Source organism: Cibotium barometz, chromosome 65 (assembly GCF_041138505.1).
Source record: "Cibotium barometz isolate CiBa-2024 chromosome 65, ASM4113850v1, whole genome shotgun sequence".
NCBI classification, from domain to species: Eukaryota; Viridiplantae; Streptophyta; class Polypodiopsida; order Cyatheales; family Cibotiaceae; genus Cibotium; species Cibotium barometz.
In genome coordinates this window covers 21,884,134-21,905,534 of record NC_141110.1, presented here as the reverse complement: position 1 = coordinate 21,905,534, position 21,401 = coordinate 21,884,134, and the positions used below count along the sequence as shown (strand labels likewise).

Genomic DNA, 21,401 nt, shown 5'->3' with positions numbered 1-21,401 from the left:
TCATAAAGAACAACACTAGGGAGCACCAAGCTGAAAGGTAATTGGTATGAAATGGGTTCCAAAAGCTAAATATAAGGCTGATGGCTCACCTGAAAAAATACAAAGCTTGGTTGGTTGCACATGGATTTTCACAAGTGTGGAGGGTTTTGATTTTGTTGAAACCTTTCTCCCATAGTTCGCACGATAACCATCAGGGTAGTACTTGGCTTGGCTACTCATAAATAGTTGGGCCAATTTTTAATATGGATGTCAAATCACCATTTTTGAAAAGATATATTAAGTAGAAGGTATATGTAGCCACTAGGCTTTGAGATGCCCAGATCAGAAAACAACGTTTGCATGCTAAAGAAGGCATTGTATGGGCTGAAACAGGCCCCAAGAGCATGGTATCGTAGGATAGACCAATTTGTTAAAAAAATTGGGTTTACCAGAAGTGATTCTAATGCCAACTTGTATGTTTTAAAAGGGCATGGCAAGATTGCTTTGGTTTTCCTATATGTAGATGATGACTTAGACATCATAGGTGAATGGATATGCTCAGCCGTGAGTTTGAGATGACAAACTTGGGTTTAATGCATTTTGGTTTGGGGATTGAGGTCTGGTAGGAGTCAAGAAAGATCTTCATATCACAATAGAAGTATTCTTAGGATATTCTCGTACCATTTGGAATGACCGACTACAAACCTATGTCAATGCCTATGGAGGTGAACATGAAGCCTTCAAAAAAGATTCTTCACCATTGGTAGAGATCAAGAAGTACATGAACCTTGTGGATTTCTCACTAACTTTAGACTTGATATCAGCTTCATAGTTGGTATTTTAAGCAGGCTTTCTAACAAACCACGGGAGAGTCATTGGAAGTAAGGGATGCAAGTACTTAGGTACAACACAGGTAGTCTTGAGTATGGCATCACTTACAGTGTAGGCGACACTCTTATGGCATCACTTACAGTGTAGGCGACACTCTTATGGGTTACTGTGATTCAGATTAGGCAGGAGATTGTGATTTCAAGAAATTAATTTTTGGATATTTTTTTTATCTTGGTTTCGGTGCTTTCTCTTGGACCACCAAGAAGCAGCCTCCAGTAACCCTCTCATCAATCTATCCTCACCATCCTCTATGGGAGCCCCTACTTCATCGACAATTCATCCCCCAAGCCTAGATCTTCTCCCCCAACTCAATTGCATCCAATAACCCCCATCCATGACTCATTCCATGAGGGGCGACACCTCAATGAGGCACCCCTACCAACTACTCAAGGACCTGGGGGTGTCCTTGCATGTCCATGAACAAGATCTCACATACCCGCCCAGTATGTGGATCTTACATTCCAAGGAAACTTCCATAACCACCTGGATACACCCATCGACATGGCTGAAATCATGTGGTCAAATACCTCCAAGGCCACAGATTGGTCACATTCAAAGACATGCCAATAAATGGGTTTTGGAAGCCCTTTAAGATCATGCATCAATTTTTTTGTCTTTCCCAAAAGCCCTTCATCACGTCTTTCGTTGAGACCGGTGATACCTATGCGGTTGGTAAGTCTCGCCCCATGTCAGGCCATGCCTACTTTCTAAATTCTTTCTGGGCCTAAATTCAGTACAAAACCCTTGTCCGGAGGTGTCTACACAAGCTGTAGGAACAAAAATTTGAAGAAAGGACAACATAATTAAAAGAGTCAAAGAAAGTAATGTGTTGGAGTTTTCACCGAAAGTAGCTTCTACATAGGCACACCTTTAGTCCCATGCCCATGCATGGCACCTTTAGCCCCTGCCCATGCATGACACATGATGAAATACATACACAACCTCTACATGTTATAGACATATAGAAACCACTCTTTCAAATACCTACATTAAGCCTCATCTTACGAAAGGCCATCCAGGTACATCTCTAGGGGGGACCATGATGGGTGCAAGCATGGCCCATGGTATGATGACCCATTGCCTAGATCCTCTTCAAATTAGAAGAAACCTCCTATGGCCTCGTGTTTGACCACACCAACTCTTAGTCGGCCTTGCCTCTATCCCTAACACTCACTAATGCCAAATCCTCAAGCCACAGAGGCCATCGAGCTTCATTGTAACTATGGGCAAAGCCATCATCAACAATCTAATGATCTTGACCCAAGAAAAGAAATGTTGAGTAAAGTAGCAAAGAGAGTCAAAGAAAGTTATTGAGTTGGAAAAAAAATCTTTGAGTTGGAGTACACACGTGGGGGCACCCCTTCCACCCATTGTTCCATGCACCTCACCTGCATATTTCACTACGGGCATCACAATTTTTTCACATCTCACATCTCACAACACATACAAGCATGTGCTCTTGCAACTAACCTCATCAATGCCAACCCTCAAAGTACATATTTGGATGGGGGGACCATGGTGTATCCCATGGTATAATCCATCACCTCAAAACCCTTCACTTTACAGGTCCCTTCAAAGAACTTCCATACATACAACCTCTGCGTCGATTCCGTTTTCACACACCCCAGATCATCACCCCTAGTCGATGTATTTGCCATGGAGCCCAATATCTAGGAATGTTGCCATGAGATTGGACCATAATATCATGTCATGGCAGAAAGACCTGAAGTGCCATCAACCCCCATGCAAATCATTCCATGGTGATCTTGGCACTCAATCCACTAATCATAGGGTACAAAGCGCTTCTACCAACTACCTAATTTTGAGGGTTCCAAGCCCCTTCCACAACCAAAGGAGGCCTCACATGAAGAACTTCTATATCATTGATCACCTTCCATGTTGCCTCAACAAGCTACCTACCATCAGGGCTACCCAACACTTATCACCAATATGCCCTGCATTTAACGCATCAGTCTTGAACCATACCATTTAACCCCAACCAGATATCTACTTCATGGCATATATGTTGCACCTTTTCACCCCAGCAGCTTTACCACCGACTTGGGTGATTCCAGGACACAGTCACCATTCGGAAGAGGGGTATGTTAAACCACTCCGTAGATTAACATGGTTTCACCCGCCCGACCTACCATAAGACGCTTTTCCATCTTACCCACTCAAATAGCCACTTATCTTTTGTAAGATGGCCTCGGAACATATAAAATGGCCTTACCTTGAACTTAATGTGAAATAGGAAAAGTGTATATACTTGCTCAAGACCAGCAATGGAGGCTAGACCATCTTTAAGTTCTGGCGTGCCTAGTGTGAAAACTAGTTACTTGTATATACACTAAGTCATTTTTTACACTAAGAAATATAGAAAACATTCCCTTGAATATTTATAAGCTCTTCTCTTCTCTATTCTTGCTTGTGTGTAAGTTTGGCATGCATGGTGTGAAAACTAGTAACTTGTATATAAGTCATTTTTTTATTCTTAGCAATACACAATCATTCCCTTGCAATAAAATACTATTGGATCTTGCTTGCTTGATGGATGCATGTTAGATAGGTTTTTTTGTAGGTTTCCCTTGTGCATTAGCTTTTTCTTCCTCCCCCACCTTTTGTGAGAGAAAACCATGCAAAAGGCTCTCTCTTTTTGCCTCCATCAAGGCAGAGAGAGCTCTACCTTCACCCCATTAGCGAAGGAGCATTTGGGTGTGACAATGGAGCGAGGACACAATGGACAATCTAGTGCACCCACATTGGGAAGTTGTAATTTTGTAGCTCTAAAGGCAAGGCCCAATGACATGATTCGGCAAGGCTAAGGTAAGCTTTTGACTTTAACATTTCCCAATTGAGACCTACCGCAATGCTTGGGATAATATACAAAATACTTGCCAAGGTAGTGAGCATGAGATTGCAACCATTCTTACAGGCTGTGATTCATGATATGGAGAATGGGTTCATTCAAGGAAGAAACATTTTTTATAACATCATCTCTTTTTGGGAGGTGGTTGAATAGGCTAAGGCAAACAATCAACTCCTAGCCATTTTATTGCTAGATTTCAAGAAGAATTTCAATAGAGTGGATTGGGATTTTATTAAAGGTACCCTTGGACACGCATGGGATTCTCACAAGATTGGATTAGAGGTGTTTCATGCCTAAATCAGAGGTGTTTTGTGCCTAAATTAGGAGTCTCATTCCTTGTGGTGGCAGAGGCGAGCACTTCCAGATATCTCGCTCGATATGACAGGGGTGTCCCTTAACCCCCATGTTGTATCACATTGTCGTAAAGGCTATGAGAAACTATCTTTGCTCCACTATAGGAGTTTCTGGATTGAGTTTTCCTCTACACAGGGAAGATGAGCTTTTGGCCTCTAATTTGGTCGATGGTACTAGAGACATCATATTCATGTTTGTGCTCTTTCAGGATTTCTTTGGAGGAATAGGAATTCTACCTCAGTGCAAGGGACCTCATAAATTGGCACAAATCTATTGGATTTTGGATTAGTTGAGTTTATTGAGGTGAAGAGGTTGGTTTTACTTGGATTGATAGAGGCTCCACCACCAGATATCTTCAATGTCAACTCATGACATTGACATTTTTCCTGCAAGACAGTTTGCTCTAGTACTTATGAGTGTAAGAAAGAAGCTTCTTCATTGGAGTTCTAGGAAGCTGGATTTAGCCTCCATGGCTTTGGTGGCCCGGTCAGCCAAGTTTTTCTTGTGATAGCTTTGTTTATTGCTTCATGTTGGTGCTTTTCCCATGGATATATTGGCCAGTTGCAAAGGTTGGCCTACAACTTCCTTTGGTCGAGATTGGATGGTACCCTGATACTCACAGCAGAGTTACTTTGGAGATTATTATTTGTCCCAAGCAAGAAGGGGCACTGAATATTATAGATCCAGACATGCAATGCAAAGCATTGTTTGCAAGCTAGTAGTCAAAGGTTTTCTTCCTACTACAAAGCCTTGGAAGGAGTTTTTCATGAATCATATCTTTGGATGTGCTTCTTAGGGTGGTAGAGACAAGATACATAGTGCACGTTTCATCTTCTCTGAGGTAGAGTACTTCTTAGGGTGGTAGAGGATACATAGTGCACGATTCATCTTCTCTGAGTTAGAGTATAGAATACCCTCCTCCTGCTTGTATAATCCATTATTAGAGCTTGGGGTAGCATGAGAGCCTTTTTACATCACAAGTCCCCTATATCAAAGGATGAGCTTGACAGGTAGTCCATTATGTGGAATGAACTTAATGGATGTTGTAGCCAAATATATGCAGTAGCTAGTTTGGGAGAGATGTGCAATGACACCTCTTGATTGGAAGACTTTCAAAAGTCTTCCAGATGATCAGAGATTGGCATCCACTCAGCATCTTAGGGGGGTTCACAGACATATTGAGCAAATTAATGCAGCCATCCCCAACAATTGGATCATTGGTACATTTCTTGATGTACTGATATCATGCCACATGGTTGGGAGTTTTTTCCAAGATAGGAGTGCATCTTCAAGTGTTCGATTTATTAGATCAAGTGCAGACATGAGACCGTTTCTTCTACTCTCTTCATCCAAAGTGAAGATTAGCTAGATGTGACATGCAAGAGATTGTACTTGGGTGGAGGTTCAATGAAAGGGATGGTATCAACTCTTTGTATAATGGCTCCTAATCAAATCGTTTGTAATTTTGAGGTGCTTTGTGCTTCATCTCTAGTGAGAGTAGTAGGTCCCTGAGGGAAGCATTGGTATATTGACCATCCACCTAAGATTGTGACCTTGGCGTCTTGGTGATTATGGTTGTATGGTAGTGTGTTCCAAACATGTTTCAAAGAACAAGAAGGGACTCAATTCGGATGCTATATCCAAAACATACAAAGTTTTGGAAATGTTAAAAGGAAAAATGAAAAGGTTGCAGAACGGACGGTACATGACTTAGTTTTAGAGAATATGCCATTAGAAGTTTGGCGATTATACCATTATATATCTTCATTGAGATCTTGGGGCAAGTGGGAGTGGACTGATAGTACTAATTCCATGAAGAGCATGCCTTCCTTCAACTACACTGTACATAATGCCAGGTTACTCTTACTTGGAGAGATCAAGAGGGTTCCCACTCTTAGACCACATTGGGAGGGGTATGATATTACCTCAATCATTCCTAAGAGATTCGCGCATAGATTTTGGCATTCATACAAGAGGAGCTTGATCTCTCGTTTCTTTAGGATATTCTTACATGATGGGCTTCCTATAAATCAATGGAGAGCTATCTTTGGGCCTAATCTAGCATGCATAGCAACTTCAAAGATAGTACAACATAGAGCATCGGGGTTTCTATAGCCTACCTATAGAAACCCCCATTAATGTTTTGCTTGGGACACTATTGGGTGGCCTGCTCAACATGGCCCACAGATTTTCTTCGAGGGCAAGGAGTTTGATCCTAGAGCTTGGCAAATTTGGAGAGCCACATGCATAGAGGCTTTAGAGGGTATTCAGATATATGATGCTCGGTGCATCCGCACCATATGGAGTGATATTGTTCACACTCTTATGGACACATGGACTCATATACAAGGGCCATTTAGATCTACACAAGCAAGCGTATGAGAGTGGGATCATGGTGTGTTCTTCTCTACAACCCTCACAAAACTCTTAGCATCATAATGGCCCATATTGGTTGAGATCACCACACTCTAGGATGAGGTTTTATTTTGAATTTTCAAGCTTTTAATCAAGATTTTATGTTGTTTCATTCATACTTAATATAAGTCCCCAAAAAAAAAAACTTAATACACATCACAAATAATGCTAGGTGTGGTGCATTTTGATTGATTTTAGGAGATTGCATCATCATCTGTTACCCGTTCCTTTTCTTTTTGATCCACACAACGTGGGATGTGCCAAGAAAGCAGATGTAGTGGCACATGCACAGACAAGGTTGCTCTTCTTCCCATTTAGTGGTGACAGACATGATCGTTCAAAAAGAAAAAAAAATGATGTCCAACCAATTGAGCAATCACTTGAAGATTACTTCCATCAAAAGAAATTCAGATAAAGCATTGCAAACTGCTCTAAGCTTATGCCAAGACTAATTTTGTCTATTCACCGACAATCAGCTCCTTCATCGTTTGCTATGACATAAACATGATAACCCAAACAATCTTAAACCAAGCTCCTTGTTGAGCTGATCACCTTGGCATATGATAATCAAGAGGCTATCATGCTCAAATCCATAGAATTTAATTAGAGAAGAATAAAGTGTGGGGAGACTCTTCAACACGCTCACGAGTGCATTCAAAGGCTCTCACACTTCATGTTATGATCAACTAATTTTTATCAATTACATACGACTTGTACAAGGGAAATTTGTCACTTGTCCACACCTTGTGGTGGGTTCTTTTTCCTGAGTGCAAAACCATAACTCCCATCCTTCGTGCTGCTCTGAGGCGTTTCAATGCTGACAATGCAAGAATATCTGTCTCTCTCTCTCTCTTTCTCTCTCTCTCTCTCAGATTTTGCAAGATGCATGCTCCCATAATACATAGCGAACATGTGCTAGTGCCACAATCCTACTCTCCCAAGAGGCTCTCCGAAGGCTGATGAAAAGGGTAGCAAACTTGAGAAGCATTTCCCACATGCTACTCGCCCACAAGGGGTATATATAAAACTAGTATACATTGCTGAATGAGTATGGAGAATGGCTTGACAACCAGACAACCATAACTGGTCCAATTCCATTCACACTTTATCATGACAACAACAACATTGCATGGCTTACAAGACCTCACTGTGGCTCATGGGCCAGTTGTTCTTGTATATGCATCCATTTTGCAATCTTATTGGCATCAAAGGTGACCAGAGTAGTTATCGACTAGCCACAATGAAGCTACACCTTCAAGACAAAACCATGGCCAAACAGGTAAGAGCAACTATTATCATAAGAATACGAACTCATACAAATAAGTATTACAAGTTTACAAGAAGTGGATATATTCTGAAGTTGGAATCTGAAATGTTAATTACAAAGTCAACTCCAAATCCTACACTTTCATGCAAGGTCCTTGAAGAGACTAGGTCTGTTCTATTTATGTTGAATTATAACGTTTTCCAAGCCCCATGTTTATGGCCGGCCCTTAATAGATTATAGGAGGAGGCTTACTTTCATGCACATACTTTAGAACTCTCCACGCACCTATTCAGGAGAAACAAACTGCAGCTACCTAGGTTAATATAAATAGAAGATTACCAAAACATGACATACAACACATTAACTTGCAACGGTAGGTGAGCATTAAACAGCTTAAGAGCACCATGACTGCAACATTGCTTACACGAGTTATAGGCATTACCCTTGGGAGACAAAGTACCATAGAAAAAAGTTAAAGTCACCAGAACCTCCAAGAAGAAGTGTAGATTTTGACACACCTCTAACGAGAATTTGGATAATAATGAAACAATGTGCTTTATTTGCTTTATTTTAATACAAAATCCATCAATCCTATAAATGGTAATTAATATGGATTCCACCAATAATTTGCCGATTCATCAATTATAAAAATAAGACTGGGCTCAACCACCACCCATTTCTAATCCTTACTGTTTGATTTTGCAGAATCAAGCTGGATCGTTACGGGTCCATCATTGACCAAATGGACCTGCATTATTTGACAAGATCGGAGGATAAAGAATCCAAAATCTTTAAGGAGCATAACATGAACTATGTATTTCTAACTACGGTAAATGGGAAGATCCCTACCTGCATCATGGCTCCAAATTGTCCATCTGCCTCCATGACAAAAATTGGTCTATTACGATCTCTCTCTCTCTCTCTCTCTCTCTCTCTCTCTTTTCATGTTGTCTTAACATCCAGTTTACTCATGGATCACATGTAGCAGCTTACCCTTTGGGTCTTTCATAGATGTTAATAACATCTCTCTCTCTCTCTCTCTCTCTCTCTCTCTCTCACACACACACACACACACACATCCCCCAATTATCTAAATAAAATGGGCTGTCCGTCTACGTGCGGAAACAAAGACAATGAGCCTTAAAACAGTTCAGCCCAAACAGGACCCACTTATCACCTACCTTGGACAAGGAATTGAAATACTCCGCACTTTTTGCCTCAAGAGACACATGGGTAACAATGGATGCCTGGATTGAAGAGCACACCAATTCGCTAGCTCTCACCTGACCATAGCACTTGAGGACATCTTACATATCAAAAAACGCCAATTGTCTTAGAAATTCCATCCCGTCTCACGGCTCATTGATGACATTAGTGATACCATCACCTAGCACCAATCCTTCCTTGACTTTCCTATGCCATCAGAATTCATCCTCATCCTTTTTCTGGGGTCCTCCATTCCTGCTTCTCACAGCAGAGGTGTGCCTGGCTGCAATTGCTACATGTCCTGTCCTGTATTGACAGAATCCCCTGGAGGTGATGCTTAAATAGGAAGTCCAGAAGCTACACTAGTGGGTGAGCTGGTCAATGTGAAGAGGATAAAAACGGTGCCCCATCTTTTCTTCAGCAGGCACCCCCAAAAGCTTGAAGGCATTAAGGTATAAACCTTGATTGATCAGCCTACCCGTATAGATGATGACCAACAGCCTACCTCTGCACATGACCAAAAATCATGTGCACATGAAGAAAAAGCACCAGCCCTCAATCCTGTGCATTCAAAAAGAGCATGATTTGATAATTCAAAGCATTTGGGCTAGTATAAGTAGCACAACATGTAATTTTCACCAACTAGGAAAAAACAGTATAACCGGGAGAAAATTCAACAAGCTGTAGTACTGCTTTTTATTTTCAGCCGATTTTCTTCCGATTTCTCTCTTCATGTCTGCATCTACTAGAAGAAATTGGGAAGAAGCTGACACGCTCCAAATGCTGAAAAAGGGGATTAGGAAATTAGAAGCTGACACGCTCCAAATGCTGAAAAAGGGGATTAGGAAATTAGAAGAGAGAGGTTAAAATCCTAGAAGCTAAGGAAAGGAAATTAAGGAAAGAGGTAGTGGGAGAGCATGGCGACGCAATAGAGGATTTTGAACACTTCCATGGCCGAGAGGTAGAAAAAATGGATAAGCAATTACTTGTATCCATGGTTGACCATAAAGAATTACAACACTATTTGGCACAATATGGGAAAATTGTTACCTCTTTAGAAAATTTGACAAAATCTAACAATAAATTGAGAGAAAAGCAAACGAAGGACTTTCCTATGCCTAAAGCCTCAACTTCTAGGCCTAGAGCCATTCAGAATGTGGCTGGCACTATAGAGACTTGACGCCTCTTGTTTTTAATGGAGAGGAAAAGAATAGGAATAAAGATACTATCCATACCTTTCTGAAAAAAAATGAGGTTATGGCATATCCATACCTTTCTGAAAAAAAAATGAGGTTACGGAGAAGATATTCAAGCGAGTCTTCACTCCACCCTAAGACTTCCGGTGGTGATTGACTATAAAGGATGTGAACAATCAACAGCCAGTTACCTAGGAGGAGTTCCAGCAAGCAATGTACAAAGAGTTCCTGCTTGAAAATGCGCAAGTCAGTCCTTGGGCCGCTTGGGAAAACGTGAAATGGCAGCTAGAACTCTAAAACAATACATCTAAGAGTAAGCCTAGCTTTGTACAAAGCTCATGCAAATTTAAAAAGTTCAATAAAAGAACGAGCAGCTTTAAAGAAATTTCACGGGACACCTAAGAAGCCTAAACTGGCTCTTTTTTTCCAGGATTATCACATGGCCAAAGATGAAGGCCTTTGATTCAAGTATATGAGTCCAAATCACTCTGCTTTCAAGTAATCATTGTGCCATGCAATTTTGCTCTCTCTCTCTCTCTCTCTCTCTCTCTCTCGTTTATCACTTCACTCCATCTCTCTCTCTCTCTCTCTCTCTCTCTCTCTCTCTCTCTCTCGATGTAGACATCCATACCATCACCAATGTCATGGTCCCAGCCCTCAAAGAAAATCTGTAGTCCCGACTGAGCAAGCCAGGCAATGGAGCCCCAAGTAATGTAGATAGTACCTCTCCTCAATCTCCCTATAAGTTCAGCTATAGAGCTCCAGCTCCTCTGAGCAACTTTGCAGCCCCAAATACTGTTGTACAATCTCAGAAGCTATCAAGCATCTAGGGAAAGATGTGTCCGCACCAAGGATAGCTCTCCACTGATTAACAGGAAGACCGCTGTGTAAAAATAGCCTACGAATCTACATCGACCATGGAACATGCATACTTTGGTAAGGATCAAAATTATCGTAACCTAAATGATGCTATAAAATATTACCATTGTGGAAAACTTGGACATAGAGCAAAGAATTGTGCGAACAGGAAAGTAGAAACTCATGATGCAAACATGGTACAATGCAATGCAGAAGGAACTTGTTCAAGTCGAGATCTTACCTTTGCATATGCGAAAATATGTGTCATTGGGAGCTTTACCGTAGAGGCACATATGCAACTTCCCAGTTGTGGGTGCGTCAGCCTGTCATCCGCACCCTCACTTTGTCGTCACACCAGAGTAGTGCTCCATCGCCATGGGGTGTGGAGGAAGAGCTCTATCCATTACCGGACACAAACAATGGTTCACATCACGCTGAATATACACATGAGAGCTTCAAAACCCCAACACTTCTTTGTGCGCTTTTAATTACTTCGAAGATGGAAATGATGGTGGGGACCGCCAGTAGACGGATTTGGCGAGATTGATGCCGTCAGCGAGTTCCCACACTAAGGAAAATGAGAGCTCTCCATTCGCATTGAAAAAACACCGTCCTGTGGTGTGTTCTTTGCGGCTCCATTTGGAAACTTTTGGTTGAATTTTTGCTAGCCTTGACTCAAGGACCGAGACTTCAAGAAAATTGAAAAAGAAGTGAAAGATTGCTGAATTCTGAGCATTGAAGTTACCGATTCGACCCTGAAGCTTCCGCATGTTACATCGAGCTTCTTTGGCCTGTCGTTCTTCCACCTTTTTTGCGTCTTCTTTTTGTTGTTAATGCTCCATGATGAGAAAAAGGTGTTTTGGGTGGACTCTTTCTCTTTGGTAAGAGGTTTATGGACCTTGGTAAACTGGCTCTTGACCTAGGCTTGGTGTTGGCCTATGGTCCTGGTATGAATCCCAAGATTATTGGATCACTTTGGATTGGGTTACTTGGACCCTACCCCTCCTCCGGTCTAGGCTCTAGCAGAGGTGTAAAAGTTCTCTCTGGTTCACGATCCATGCCTATGTCCCTGGGATGAGGCTCTTCTGATTGTGTGTTTCCCAGAATAAAGTATCTCAATCTCGAGGCAAGACTCCTTTGTGAATGTGGTGGGTCTTTCTCTTGAATCAATGGTCCGTCCCCATGCGTTGGACAGCTAACCCCCCATTGCTTTGCCGAAGCGTTTCTGTAGTGGTTGTGTCTTCTTTGTAGATTTCTACTTCCATATCTTCTTTGTAGCTTTCTGACGATGTCTCTCCTGACATTGTGAAGGCCTACGTGGTTTTCCTGAACGCAGTTTTACCATCCACGGAATGCTCTCACTTTAGGGTAGCCAAGTTGTGTTACAACCTGCAGCTTTGATACCAATGTAGCATACAATAGGTTGATTGTCGTAACACGCAACAAAGCCTTCTTTATACCCGTGAGTTAGTGCAATGCCACGTTGAGAGAGCAAAGAAGAGAGAGAGAGAGAGAGAGAGAGAGAAGATAGATAGTCGACATAGTATTGGGTCCCAATTACCCATTGAAAGCAGTCCCCCCCCCCCCCTAAAAGGCTCTGTCAGAATATGCAGCAGAGATGAAGACAAGATCTGAAAACACTAGAGCAAGTGAACTGCAGAAAAAGACAGAAAGAGAGAGAGAGAGAGAGAGAGAGAGAGAAGCATATAACTCTGCTATATACACAAGAGAAAATCCCGGGAACTAAATACAGAAGTGTGGGTGGCAAGGGGCCATTTTATATGGCCCATGATGACCAGTCGGCCTGCTGAAAAGCAGCCGACAGCCACCAAAAAGTCCACGACCTGCTCCAACCTCCAGTCGGCCAGCATATCTCAGTCGGCCAGCAGCAAAGGAAAGTCGGGGAGCAGCAAGGTCAATCGGCCAGTGTTTGGACCAGCCAACAAGCATAGGACAGCCTCCCACACTCGGAAAAAATAGGGAAATATATGGAGAGTGGAGAAAAATGAGAAAACACCTAAAATCGGGCGGGCACATCTGTCATGTGCAAGTTTTGCCCATGGATATTCTTTGGAGCTAATCCTGAAGGGGCAGCCAGAAAAAGTGACTAGAACCAGGGATTTGGAGCATGTGCTGCTATTTTGGCAGGGATTTGACTCATTGGAGGACATGGAGTGCTGTCAACCAGCATATGTAGGGGTGATATCCAGTCAGCTGCAGCAAGTAAAATATTGTGTCCAGAAAGCTGGCCGACCAGCAGTCAGCCAGATCTGACTGTCACATTCAGCCTATAAATAGGCATCGTTGCTCATTGTGTTGTTCATTTACTCCCTTATAGAGTGGGTCCAGCATTAGGACTGTTTTGGGTGTTTCCACCTTTTCATGAAGGTAGCCCATGGCTGCAGATTTAGGGGTACCTTTTTGTACCTACTACCATATGAATATACTGAATTTCCAGCCATCTCTCTCTCTTCTGTCTGCGTTTTTGCATCAGCATGTTCTAAGTGATGTTTAGGGCTGAAAGAAGACTCTCAGAGCTTCCGCGTGTTACATTGGTATCAGAGCATCAGGCTCAGCAAGGCTAAACGCTGTTTCAGTCCCATAAGGTGTACAAGTCCAAGGTACAGGAAAGTGCATAGGTACAAAGCCCAAGGCAAGAAACACAAGATCGGGAAGAGCTCCCAGGAGGTTTGTTGGTGGTGTTCCACAAGCCCAGTGGGGATGGCAGTCCTGTGAGCCAGATAGGTTTTCGGGCAGCAGTCCCAAGGGAGGATGATCCTCCAAGGGGTGGAGTGAGAGTGCCAAACTCATTTCTCAGGAAAGAAGACCAAGACGGTGTTCAGAGTCGGGGCAGGAACGGATTGGGGACTGGATGGAACAAATGCATAGATCTTATTCAGAGTCAGAGTGGTGTTGGAGACCGGGCCGGGTTTTCAGTGAAAAGGGTTGCCAGAGATGGATGGATGACGGAGGGGCTCGGGGAACAGAATGGGATGATGACAGTCATCCAAGAACAGGTTGGAATCCCGTCATCAAGTTTAGTAGAGGGGGATGTCATGTGCAAGTTTTGCCCATGGACATTCTCTGGAGCTAATCCTGAAGGGGCAACCAGAAAAAGTGACTAGAACCAAGGATTTGGAGCATGTGCTGCTGTTTTGGCAGGGATTTGACTGATTGGAGGACATGGAGTGCTGTCGGCCAACATATGCAGGGGTGATATCCAGAAAGCTGGCCAACCAGCAGTCGGCCAGATCTGATTGTCATATTCAGCCTATAAATAGGCATCGTTGCTCATTGTGTTGTTCATTCACTCCCTTATGGAGTGGGTCCAGCATTAGGACTGTTTTGGGTGTTTCCACCTTTTCATGAAGGCAGCCCATGGCTGCAGATTTAGGGGTACCTTTTTGTACCATATGAATATATGGAATTTCCAGCCATCTCTCTCTCTTCTCTCTCTTCAGCTACGTTTTTGCATTAGCATGTTCTAAGTGGTGTTTAGGGCTGAAAGAAGACTCTCAGAGCTTCCGTGTGTTACCTACCCACAACAGAGGCCCTGGTGTAAATATACAAACAGGAGATGACTGCTAACACCCCCTCTCAGCTCCTGGATGTGGAACCAACCCCAGTGAGCTGGAGTGCCGCCGGAGCAAAGCCTAAGATAAAGACTTCGTGAAGAGGTCCACCGCACTGTCCTCAATCGAACAGAACTCTAGCAAGATGTCATCAGCAACAATCTTTTCACGAACAAAATGCCTCTGGATGACCGCGGGTTCCACCAGTGGAAACCCAATCCCCCCAGGTAACCTCTGCAACCTCGCAAGCAGCACCACAAGCAGCTTGGTACTCTGCCTCTATCGATGACAAGACAATAGTTGGCTACCTCTTACTGCTCCATGAAACCGCTCTTGAGCTGAGGGAAAAACTGTAGCCTGATGTGGATCTCCTCATGTCTGGATCTCCTCCCCAATCTGAGTCACTCCATCCTTGAAGTCTGACTCCATCCATCAATCCCCCTCCTGTGTAAAAGAGTCCAAGATCCTTCGCATGCTGCAGAAACCACAAGATACGCAATCCTGCCTCCCAAAGAATCCTCTGCAAACATGAGCTCAACAACCTCATCAGGAAGCTCCCGTCCAATCTGGTATGCATCAACCAAGACAATGAACCATTCTGCTTCCAAGTCAAGGAAGCATCATTCTGCTCACAAGGATCAACAACTGCTCACAAGGATCAACAACTGTTACTGTGGGATGCCAAGTCCTGGAAACCTGCTGAAGACCACTCAAGGCTTTGTAAACGTGTAAACCACCCCCTCTGAATCCGGAACCACAGCCTGGAGAATGTGCAACATCCACCTCCTCCTGCAAGTAATCAACTGCCACCTGCCTGGCCTTCCAATAGGTCCCCGTGGAAAGAGCTTCCTCAACTACAGGAATTTCTTTGTCCCAAATGCTACGAGACATCAAAGCATAGGTTACCTGTAAAGTTTCCTCTCACTGACGAACACAAGAACTACCAACATCTGTACTGGAAAATTCCTGCCAACTACTGCCATCAACTGGCAAGCCATCCACCATCGGGTTCAGGAAAGCCTGTACCTAGAGCGTATCCACACTTAAGTGGCCATTAACAGACTGCCACTCATTACAAAACTAAGGACTTGGAAGAGAGAGTGTTGAAAGTTTGTAAACTCCATTCTCCACACCGCCTTCCCATACTACCTGGCCTGTTGCTTTGTCCCGGAGAGCAACAAAATGCTCATCAAACTCCACTCGTATGCCAGTCTTGCAAACCTGATGCACTGACAACAGATGAAAACCAAGTGATGGAACATACAACACTTGGGAGGAATGCTTCCCCCCTCTGCCATCGGGAACTATCTCCAACCTGCCCTCACTATGAACTGGGATAGTGGATGTATCCCCAGTAAGGATGTGACCAGAATACCAACAGAGATCCCGTAAAGCCATATGCGGGAAGGAGTCATGTGCCTGGAAGCACCACTGTCTAGAATCCACTCCCGAGTATCCATAGCAGAGAGTCCTCCAACCTCCTCCCTGCACGAAGAAGATGAAACACCGGTGTCCATAACCTCCAGGTGCACAAAAGCTGGAGTCTTCACGGTTGCTACTAAGGATTCTGCACCCTTGTCGGTGCTCCGCTTAGGACACTGCCTCCAATAGTGGCCTTTCTCGCCACAATCATTACAGGTCCTCTCTGCCTTCAGTTTCTCGCGGCCTAAGTCGGGCTTCTTCTCAGAAGACTTCTCCGATGAAGCCTTCCCTTTGCCCTTGTTATTACGGCCTTTCAACCGTTGGCTAGTTAAGGCCTCCACACTGTGGAGGGTTCGTGAATCTTTCCTCCTGGTCCAAGACCATGGGGACAAGCTCCTCCCATGTGATGGTGCTGAGCCTGCCACTAGTAATCAACGAAGAGTAAAATGCTGAGTACTGAGAGGGCAAATGTGACAGCAACGTTATGACCATATCCTCCGACGATATCTCTTTCCCAGCCTAGAGAACTTCCTGCTAAAGAGCATGCAGCTTGTTGATGTGCTCCCACATTGTCAACGACTTTGCAGAATTCATCACCCGCATCTGAACTTCCAAGGAGATCCTCTTCATGGGTGATACCCTGTTGTAGAGAGAAGCCAAATGCTGCCAAATACCTCTGGCCAGCGTCATATGCTTGTTATGATTGATTACTTGTGGGTATGCAATTGAGGAAAATGAAAGAACGGACTCTGGCATTGATACGATCCCATAACTGTGCATGTGCCTCACGTTCCTTCCGAATAGAGGGTAACTCCCCTTCCTCTAACTCCGGCTGTGGAACCCCAACAACAATGAAATCAGCAAGGTCGTAGGACTCCAAAACAAATTCCATCATTACCTTCCATATGCCGTAGTTGGTCCCGTCCAACTGACGGTCCACTGGGAACATGGGGAGTGTCGGGATCTTCACGTGCTTCTCAGCCATCTCAAGTAAAACTGCCATTGCGGGGGTGTAACTGAAAAGGGAGGATGGGTGGGAAAAAATGAGGAACTAAACCTGCAAGTGGCTGTCTAGCAAATCAGCCGGCCTTTTGCTTGCTTCTCCTCTTCCCGTACGGCCCAAAACAGTCCTCCAATCAGCAACAAAACAGTCCTCCTCTTGTTCACACAGTTCCCAAGATCTTCCAAGAGCCTAGAGCTCTGATACCATGTCAAAATATACAGTGGAGATGAAGACAAGATCTGAAAACACTAGAGCAAGTGCTCTGCAGAAAAACACAGAAATAGAGAGAGAGAAACACAGAAATAGAGAGAGAGAGAGAGAGAGAGAGAGAGAGAGAGAGAGAGAGAGAGAAGCGTATAACTCTGCTATATACACGAGAGAAAATCCCAGGAACTGAATACAGACGTGTGGGGAGCAAGGGGCCATTTTATATGGCCTCTGATGACCAGTCGGCCTGCTGAAAAGCAGCCGACAGCCACCAAAAAGTCCACGACCTGCTCCAACCTCCAATCGGCCAGCATAGCTCAAGTCGGCCAGCAGCAAAGGAAAGTCAGGGAGCAGCAGGGTCAGTCGGCCAGTGTCTGGACCAGCCAACAAGCACAGGACAACCTCCCACACCTAGAAAAAATAGGAAAAAATATGGAGAGTGGGGAAAAATGAAAAAACACCTAAATCGGGCGGACACACCCACAACAGAGGCCCTAGTGTAAATATACAGACAGGAGATGACTACTAACAGGCTCAAGCAGAAGTATTTGCTTATATTTCTTAGGAGAACTTTGTACAATGAGTATGAAAGATAACTAAGGTCTGCCAAACATAAGGACGAAGTAGACCGAATGCAAGCTGAACCATATGATGTGCGAATAGCTCTTCGGTGACCACTATGCAAACCCAAAACTGAGGGATGCACATATGCTAGCTAAATGCTAAAGAATGCTCTTCGTGGAGGCCTTGGGAACTGTAGCACAGTAAAGTGTTGACGTTGAATGTATGCACAGGAAGCCAGGGACTCTAGGCACACATAACTGCTCAGGAACTGTTTTATGAATGATGATTTATGCTGAGAACTAGGCGACTGCTTATATGTGATGTTTTTCAACTGGTCGGCCCATACAGATGATATCGGCCTGTTTTTATGGACAAAAAAGCATTAAATGCTACGCATGTTTCCACTGATGTCCCACACATTGGCCGACTAATGTTTGCTGGCAGACTTGATGTTTGTCGGCATCTTATGTTGTCGACCAGCTACTGAAGGCTACCGACTAGACATCTAGTCATCCTATGGGTTGGCCATGCTGCCTGCCATACCTCATGGGCATGGGCTGGCCCATAGGCATGCTTCACATGCAACTACTTGTCTACACTTCTATATGCTTGTTAATGTAAAGACTAAGCTGAGGTTGGCCTCTACACGCACCTATCTGATGAATTCTCTAATTGGGTAAGAGACCTGACACATGGAGACTCTCTATGGCTATGGAGACTGACCTACGTAGCTCATGCTTCACATGTCCTGGACTAATGGGGTCACGGCATACAACAAAATATTCCTAAAAAAGGTAATCCTAATGTATACATGTTGCATTGATGTAGAGCTAATGTGTCACATCATAGTCACCAGAAACGAGAAACGAGAAACGGGAACGGAAACGTTTATATGGAAACGGGGAAATGAGTTTTTAGGGGTGGAAACGGCCATTTCCTGTGACAATATCACTTGGGAAACGAGAAACAGCCAGATGGGGTCCTAAAACGGAGAAACATGTTTCTAGGGTCTAAAATGGTTGTTTCTTGTGACTATGCGTCACATAGTAGTCCAGTGCAGGGTGCATGTGACACTCTGGGGAGACAACTACGTTGTAGCACATAACCTTGACATGATGAAAGGGGTGACGGTTGACCGACCAACTGTATAAAAAAGAAGACATTAATAACCGTCAAACTAACATTTCTTATTCTCCTCCACAAGAAGACTTTCCCACTAACCCTCTAGACCCCGAAGAGCTACGAGCTCCAGAGCCAGCTTGGACCCAATCAATGTGGCAAGTTCATCACAAGCTGCTCAGTAGGCTACTAGGCAAGAGGTACAAAACCCAAGGCAAGAAGTAATGCAGGCCTTGCCACTTCCAGATCACAAAGAGATGATCCCCACAAGTAACCCACTACTGAAATTAAGGTTGATGTGTAAGGCTCTAATGGAGATAACTACATTTAATCCAACTACAAGGATTTATCCAGATGCCTACACCGACAATCCAAAGAAGCATCCATAGATGTCATATCCCCTCGGAAAGATCTTCCCCACATGGCTGGCACTACCTCTACATGACTTTTAGAACTTCCTCCAGCAACTTGGCTGCCCCTTGTCAGTGTGAACCCAACATGGTGAGTGCAATCCCCTTCCAAGGTCCTAAGGGGATTGAGTTCATGAACCATATGATGCCAGACCTAACTAGCACATCATCATGGGATAATCAAAAATGAAAGAATGGATCCAATTGTATAGCACCTTTTATTCGATCTCCTGTGTAAGCTTTTCGAAATCTTTCCACCACTGAGTCGTAAAAAGGCTTTGCCAGCTGAGGTGTCATCGCGACATGAAAATCCGGCTTGTTTCCTTTCATGATTCCATAAAGCGTGAACTGGCTAACTGCATGACAATAATCAAAACATTCAAGGTGGTCCTTATAATGCTACAAAATCTTTACAATGCTGCAATATCAAATCCTAAATGTGGCCAGATTACAAACACAAAGCATACACAACTTGATGATGAAAAATACTTTAACATGAAGGATCCCATGTGAATGTGCACAAGTATCTTACCCAGTAGAACTTCATAGTTCCTTTGCATTACCTGCCCAAAAACACCCATCTTATGAGCCATCTTACTCTTTGAAAACATACATACATAAAAAGGCCAAAATGGGGGGAGGGGGATAGAAGTAGTCAGAAAATTGAGAAAATAAATGGTTAGCTTTGTCACTGATATGAGGCTAAAAAACCATACACTTTGGTCCCAAGCTTTGCCATTTTGCTCATTTGAAAAAAGGCGCATGTTGAGCACCTTTCTGCATCTGCAATTTTTTTAGATCAGTGTAAACCTCGTGCTTTTTTGAGAATACCAAAATCACCTTTACGTGTTGAATATGGTCAGTGGGGCTCTTGCCAAAGTGATTAGCTTAGTTCCCACCCTACCCCACTGACACTGTTTGGGAAGGAAAGGTTGGGGGCCCGGGGGGCGGGGGGCGCACATGTTCAACCTCATATTCACATGTTGATACAAAAGCACATGTTGATATCTAAGTTGCCCCAATTTGCAAGATGCACACAGGTGACACACACATACACCCACATGCGCAAGCTCATACAAAATGCCAAAGAATAATTCAAATACATAGACATTGCACACAAGCTGATACATTACAAATTGAAACCTCTTTAACTTACATACATGTACTCTGAGTCGGAGTCTGTGTCCGTGTCGAGGAGGCCAACGAGAACCAAGAGTCCCGGCCCAATCTGGGAAATGGTCTCCTCATCCACCTGAAAGAGAGAGAAAAGAGAAAGGGACTGAAACCTTGTTTTGCAAACGTGTAGATAGCAATTGCCAAAAAAAAAAACACACACACACAGAGACAGAGACAGAGACAGAGAAGCTTTGGTGTATGTGGAGCTCACCACTACTTTGGCAGACAAGACTCTCTGCACAACTGCCCTCATCGCGCGTGTTCGAAAAAGAGGTTCTCTGTTGCCTCTCCAATAATGTATCGTGTTGAGCAGTAACTCGTAGAGATCCAACAGGGGACCTGTATTGAGCACACTTTGGGCTGCCTAACATCTGCATGTGATTTGAACAATTCTAAAAGTTTAGAATGGAATTGATTATTAAAAATGAACCACAGCCCAATAAAAGGAGATATGGGTTCACATCTACCTCTCTCACACATCTTTTTTTTAGTCTAATTATACTATACAATATGAAACATTATTTATTAAGACAATAGCTCAAGAAAATACTTTTAAAAAAACAAAATTTAGCTCAAGAAAATACTTTTAAAAAAACAAAATTAAGTTCACACACATTGTCAAGCACATGGAGGAGTTTTCACCCTTTTTGGCCCATTTAATATGTGTGTGCTAGTTGCTAAAGCGCATACGTCCTTTCTTCTTTCTGTGAAGTATCCCTCACTTGCAAGACCCAAGCTATATACCCCTCACCTTTTCTCTTTGTATGCAAGGAGGGATCTTCGTTAATAGCATGGTGGGAGAACAAGCTATCTACCCCTCACCCTCTCTCTATGTATGCAGGGAGGCATCTTCTTTAATAGCATGGTGCGAACAAGACCAACAAAAGACATGC

At 43.5% G+C, this 21,401-nt stretch overlaps 1 protein-coding gene across 4 annotated transcripts; it reads right to left on the bottom strand.

The window, feature by feature from the left end:
• Window positions 1-8,296: 8,296 nt before the first annotated feature.
• On the bottom strand, window positions 8,297-20,931 carry LOC147603053 (D-Tyr-tRNA(Tyr) deacylase family protein). Of its 4 annotated transcripts, XR_015265678.1 has the most exons (9): window positions 20,720-20,928; window positions 20,493-20,584; window positions 20,049-20,115; window positions 19,865-19,895; window positions 19,548-19,688; window positions 10,254-10,405; window positions 8,957-9,764; window positions 8,625-8,650; window positions 8,297-8,523 (listed from the first exon to the last, which is right to left on the bottom strand). XR_015265678.1 is itself a non-coding variant. In XM_086797123.1 (7 exons), exons 2-7 carry the CDS (start codon window positions 20,578-20,580, stop codon window positions 8,455-8,457), a joined length of 426 nt encoding a protein of 141 aa, XP_086653249.1. In that variant the 5' UTR covers window positions 20,581-20,584; window positions 20,720-20,931; the 3' UTR covers window positions 8,297-8,454. The 4 variants fall into 4 exon arrangements, 2 of the variants coding, with proteins under 2 accessions (XP_086653249.1, XP_086653248.1); XR_015265679.1 differs by lacking the exon at window positions 10,254-10,405; XM_086797123.1 differs by lacking the exons at window positions 8,957-9,764; window positions 10,254-10,405 and having other exon boundaries at window positions 20,489-20,584; window positions 20,720-20,931.
• Window positions 20,932-21,401: the final 470 nt, after the last annotated feature.

Bases quoted from the DNA above. Each gene is read 5' to 3' on its own strand.
- LOC147603053 (XM_086797122.1), bottom strand. From the start codon at position 20,761: ATGAGGGCAGTTGTGCAGAGAGTCTTGTCTGCCAAAGTAGTG. The intron at 20,585-20,719 runs GTGAGCTCCACA...TCTCTCTTTCAG, and splicing joins TCTTGTCTGCCAAAGTAGTG to GTGGATGAGGAGACCATTTC. The intron at 8,651-19,547 runs GTGCTATACAAT...TCATGGAGGCAG, and splicing joins CACAGGAGATCGAATAAAAG to ATGGACAATTTGGAGCCATG.